Source organism: Monomorium pharaonis, chromosome 8, assembly GCF_013373865.1.
Source record: "Monomorium pharaonis isolate MP-MQ-018 chromosome 8, ASM1337386v2, whole genome shotgun sequence".
Lineage (NCBI taxonomy): Eukaryota > Metazoa > Arthropoda > Insecta > Hymenoptera > Formicidae > Monomorium > Monomorium pharaonis.
Window position 1 is genome coordinate 1957 of NC_050474.1, and position 5544 is coordinate 7500.

The 5544-nt window shown below is 28.2% G+C and overlaps 2 protein-coding genes across 21 annotated transcripts in view; one reads left to right on the forward strand and one right to left on the reverse strand.

The window, feature by feature from the left end:
* Positions 1 to 437: 437 nt before the first annotated feature.
* On the reverse strand, positions 438 to 1880 carry LOC105831223. The gene is made up of 3 exons (XM_012671217.3): positions 1676 to 1880; positions 1445 to 1579; positions 438 to 1301 (listed from the first exon to the last, which is right to left on the reverse strand). Exons 1-3 carry the CDS (start codon positions 1725 to 1727, stop codon positions 1021 to 1023), a joined length of 468 nt encoding a protein of 155 aa, XP_012526671.1. The 5' UTR covers positions 1728 to 1880; the 3' UTR covers positions 438 to 1020.
* Positions 1881 to 2150: 270 nt separating this feature from the next.
* The window catches only part of LOC105831222 (post-GPI attachment to proteins factor 6), a 12494-nt gene continuing 9100 nt past the window's right edge, over positions 2151 to 5544 (forward strand). For 7 of the 20 annotated variants that reach the window (XM_036291134.1, XM_036291144.1, XM_036291136.1 and 4 more), the window contains exons 1-6: positions 2276 to 2623; positions 3768 to 3939; positions 4172 to 4385; positions 4495 to 4622; positions 5060 to 5343; positions 5490 to 5544. The exon at positions 5490 to 5544 is cut by the window's right edge and continues 223 nt beyond it. In XM_036291134.1, the coding sequence (XP_036147027.1) occupies positions 2434 to 2623; positions 3768 to 3939; positions 4172 to 4385; positions 4495 to 4622; positions 5060 to 5343; positions 5490 to 5544 (1043 nt within the window). In that variant the 5' untranslated portion in view covers positions 2276 to 2433. The other 13 variants (XM_036291133.1, XM_036291138.1, XM_036291139.1 and 10 more) reach the window with 13 other exon arrangements.

A 5544-nucleotide genomic window follows, 5' to 3' on the forward strand; every position in this document is an offset into this window, starting at 1 on the left:
AAACAACGCATGATACATGATAAGAACCTGAAAAAAACTTAAGTACCTTAAGTGTTAAATAAATTAACAAATATGTTGTCTTTGATATAAAATGTTTTATTCAATTGTTCCATACTCGTTAATTTTATTTATAAAAAAATTCATTACAGTAATATATGTAAAATATATTAAGTATTACAATATCAAAGCAATAAAATTGTATATTTCTAATGTAAATATATTTTAAATTTAGTTTTACGAGAGACACATTGCTTAAAACTTTATCCTTTACTATATTAATGGACGGCTTTGCGATATGTGACAACACTACTTTATGCGAAAGATATAAAATATGCGCAATTTAAACAAAATATACAAATTGTAATGATGTAAATAACCATTATATATATCATACAATTAAAAAACGTTGGCAAAATAATGTAACATGTAACACAATATTAAATATATATCTAAATAGATATTTTAATCCTAAGATTTACATGTATAAATATGTATAGAGCAGAATACAAAATTCATAATTACACGAAAATACATTTGTTTCATATTAATTTCATGATAACTGTTATAAGAGTTGTTAGAAACAATAGAAATTTTGATAAATATAACAACTCCATGTAGCAAATTGAATATCGATAAAACGGTACCTAAAATTTGATTATTCGGCCAATTAGATAAATGTTAATATGCATGTTAATACCCATATTCATAGTCATTATTTACTTTGAAGGTCTTCAATTTATCTTTGAATGCCTTTCAGTCCTTAAAAGATTCCTAAAGCATCTAAAGATAAACTTAAGACCTTGAATATAAAAAAAGGTCTGACTATGAATATGAACATTAGTACATAATTTTCCATTTAATTATAAATGTAGAACTTTCAAGACTTTATTTTAAAAAATTTATTAACGTTTCTGCATGTTTTATTTGATAATTCCAGTATAAAAATCTTAAATATCTTTTCTCATTTAACTTGATTCACATCTCTCCTAAAATTTGTGTATTAAACGTATTCTAGCAACTTCAAGATATGAAGTATTGTACAGCGATTTGTAAAATTAAAAGCAGTATTGAAACAGTGGTAACTTTGGCACTATTACATCTGTCATCAAAATAACAGAAACACCACGTAACTTCGTCGTAATAATCACGATGAATATCCAATTGATGAATACTGTTATTGACGTAATGACCTAATCGTACATCTTTAGCAGCAGGTCTGCAACCTTCATAATGATCCGCAGGAATATCTGTTCTAAAGCTACGTACAGAGCTCAAGCATTCACGAGTTATAATTGTTTCCGCTAAAAAAAGTTGTATAATTATATATATATATATATATATATTACACACGCACACACACGTACACATACAAGTGTTTTATATAATCTGAAAATCTGATAGAAATTTTAGCGACTTCGCTCATAAATAAAACAATGACGAGTACCTCCTTTCCGTTCGATTATTTTGACGCACTTGTCATCGTACTCTGGACAAGTTTCTCCCCAATACCATAACCAATTTAAAGGTGTTCCACATCCAGGATGATTACTGTTACATCTGTAACAGTACAAACTGTCGCCTGAAATTAAAATAATATTATTTCTAAGTAATGTAAGAATAATCTAATATACATTATTCAAAGCCACACCCTTTTGTAACTAACACAATATCGTACCTTGATTTGCCAAGACGGACAAAAAAAAAATTGTAAAAAATATTTGTTTCATCTTGTTAATACGCTCCAGAGAAATTCGTTCTTTGTTTTGTACTTTATACAATCTACTGTTTATAAACACACAGAAAAGATAACGCGAGATAATGTCGCATAAACTGCACTGTGCTGCACTATTGCACTAAACTACACCTTCCGTAACGAATATGACACGATTCAAAGCAATGCAGAGAGGAACCTTCTTCTTCTTCTTGAGAGACCCCTGTTGGATTTCCGAACCAATTAGAAAGGAATCTGAGAATGGTCATGTTGTTTTACGTGTTTCCAGCGCCTCTATGTGCACAAAATATGCACATAGAACTATGTAATCAATATTCACGAATCCCGTAGGTAATATGCATGACTTTTTTTTTTTTCTTCTATGGCATTCTATGCGATATCCATGATTATTTGGTTCTGTTCCATGCTAATACGTGTAGAAAATAACCTAAGAAAAGTGCAAGTGAAGCCCATTTCTATCAACGTAGATTAACTTTAATCTCAGATTAACTTACTCTTTATCTCTTTCTAATTTTTGGAACTAGAATGAGATAACAAGTAAATTAAACCGAGATTAAAGTTAATCTACGTTGGTAGAAATAGGCCTGAAACGAGCAGTTTAGCGATTCAGCGTGTACTGTGAAACAAAGACAGTGGTTTTTTTTCAGTGTTTTGTATTATACTTTCAACAAATCATATGTTAATTGTGACATGATTTCAACATGTTTCTCAAAACTATATTCGACATCTCACCAATTTTCTGTTTATCTGAAACTTTTGTTCATTTTCTTTCCAAGTATGTTTATTTTTTACGAAAAGTTAAATCACTAACTTACTCGAAATTTTTGCCCAAATTCTCTGCTCGAAATCCCAAATCAAGTACTTGTAAAATACATCGGATATATCTTTTCGTTAAGTATAATAAATAAATCTATTCTCTAATACAATCGAACAATATTATATAAAATACTTTCGAAAATAATCGGATTTTTATATGGCTAGAAACTACATTTCTTTTAAATTAATTTGAATGGGCTTTTTATTAGAACATTCTTTAATTTTCTAATTTACTTTATTTATATATATACTTTATTTATATACATAAACGATTAAGTGTTTATGTAATATATGTAATCTTTAATTTTGTAAATAAGATATTTGAAAAATTAATTAATATTTTGGGTAAAATCTTAATCGATAACAAAAATAATAATCTTTAATGCTAAAAAGGAGTATAACATTAAATTTATAACAAGTATTTTAAAAACTTGCTGAAATTATATACAAGTAACATAAAATATAATAATAAATACAAAATGTACATTATAATGTATACATAATCTAAACTGCACTCTGTAATTATAAAACATGATATTGTATAAATGATAAAGTATTAAAAATTATAAAGATACTAATGAAATAAATGTAATATAAAAAATAATATGTAATAATAAACATTTTTATTCATCTTTCAAAGTAATTTTCAGCATTCTTAATTTTCATCCATATATAATACTATATACTGTATCGATATCCAATACTTCCACTTTGATTTATCGATTGGTTAAATTTTCTTCTAGCATTGATTTTAAGTATAATTTTTTAAGTAAAAATAGATTAATTAGAAGATTAGGCTAGTATTCAGAATGTGTATATAAAAATGTTAGTATGTTTTTTTTTTTTGCCATTGTATCATAAATAAAGAAGCATTTCTGCTTCTTTATTTATGATACAATGGCAAAAAAACATACTAACATTTTTATATACACATTCTGAATACTAGCCAAAGAACAAACATACTGTTTTAGATTAATAGTAATTAAGTGTTAACTTATTTAGAGAAAAAAAAGTTGAAATTTCTTGTAATACAGTTGCAAGATGTGAGAAATAGAAACAAATAATTTGAATATATTGGCCGAGTGGTGAGAAGAAGGAACGTAAAAATTGATAATTTTACTTTGATTTCACAACTCTCGCTCTTTCTCTCTCCCTCTCCTCTCTTGAATGAGATACATATTATGATTGATTGTAACGTGATAAATTTATTTATTTTTAGTGAGTTGCAGTGTAATACCACAGGCGAATCAACAAGATCTGCTTCGCTCGTACAAGAGCTATTCCGACGTAACAATGTTCCATTATACAGTACCAAGAGAAGTGATTCGAGCTACGTGGCAATTTGCAGCTTTCATGGATGATCCCACGTGCCATCCACGGAAAGTTTACATGTAATTAATACTTTTTAAACATTTTATCTGAAAACTGAAATTCATAAGTAATTTAAATAATTTATTTGATGAGTGTTTTTATAGGAAAGTTTTCAATTCTATGAAATGTACAATAATCGACTAACTAAATTATTCCAATAAAAGATAACTGGATAAATTGTTGGATGGAATTGTAAAGTTTTACTTTTTTATTTACGTAATTAAAATTTTTTAATCAAAGTTAAATTTTCAGACATATCAGGTTTGGTAGTTATCCTATAATCACCACAGATAATAAAGTATTTCTAATGAGGGAGTCTACTAAACGGGATGATGATATTGTGGTTACTACTACCACAATTTATCAATCAAAAAATATAACTGTTGTTCCAGTATATGAACCGCAACCTGGAGATTGGTTTGTAGCAGCTTATATGTCTTATTGGGACGAGAAAGTCCAACAACAAGTATGTCAATCAGCCATTTTGGTTATGTGGAAATATTTTTATCTTGTAATTATAAATATTTTAATATAAAAGACACATCATTTTAAATTTCCTGCAACTTATATTTCAGGGACTTGGACACAAATGTCAATACAGTATAGGTACAATAGCACTATGGTCGCAAACAGATAATATTGTTAATATTCCCATTAATTATCAAACTAGATTACGAACAAGTACGAAGACGACATACTACAAGTAATAATTAAAGTTATCATTTCTTATTGTTTATTATACAGTATTTAATTTATATTTTTTCTGACAAAAAAAGGTGTGTGTGTGTGTGTGTGTGTGTGTGTGTGTGTGTGTGTGTGTGTGTGTGTGTGTGTGTGTGTGTGTGTGCGTGTGTGCGTGTGTGCGCGCGCGCGCGCATTAATTTATATTAGGGAAAAAATGAAATATAATAAATGCATTGAACTACTGTACATATATATGTCATTTTAATACTAATTAAACAATTCTACGAGCGAGATAATCTGAAAACGTCGTCTTTAAGTGTCGTCAACATCTATTTAACTTAAGGAAAAGACAAAAATCACAGAAAGAATAAATACCGCATTACTTTTCAAACCACTTTTTGCATATTTTACAGAATGTGCGAATTACATTAAATATTTTTCTGTTTATTTATTTAGGATATATATTCCGTCAGGAATATTGAGCTTCCGTGTATCCATCTGGAACTGCAGCTTTACGTTGCATACTGTTCGTGACATTCGTAAACCTTGTATCGAAGCTATATACTTGAAGGGACGTGTTTTACCAATATCTAATCATTTCCATTCCATGGAATCCAAAAGTCTTACCACGAATGCTAGTTACTCTTTCATAGAATCTTCTCCTTATGAAGATAGTTATTATTATTTATTAATTGTTTCGAATAGCATTATAGAGTTCAACGTCAAGATTGATACAAGCGGTAATCCTTAATAAATTTTATTCTCTACATATATATCACATATGCGTGCATTTTGAGGTATTTTGAAAATTAAACAAATGCAATGTACAGAGAGAGATTGGTGTAGAAAAACAAAATATATTAATCTAGTGAAATAATTATTTCAGAATGTCCAATCAAATTGACAGAAGAATTGTTTACTAGAGAATACATGGATATTGC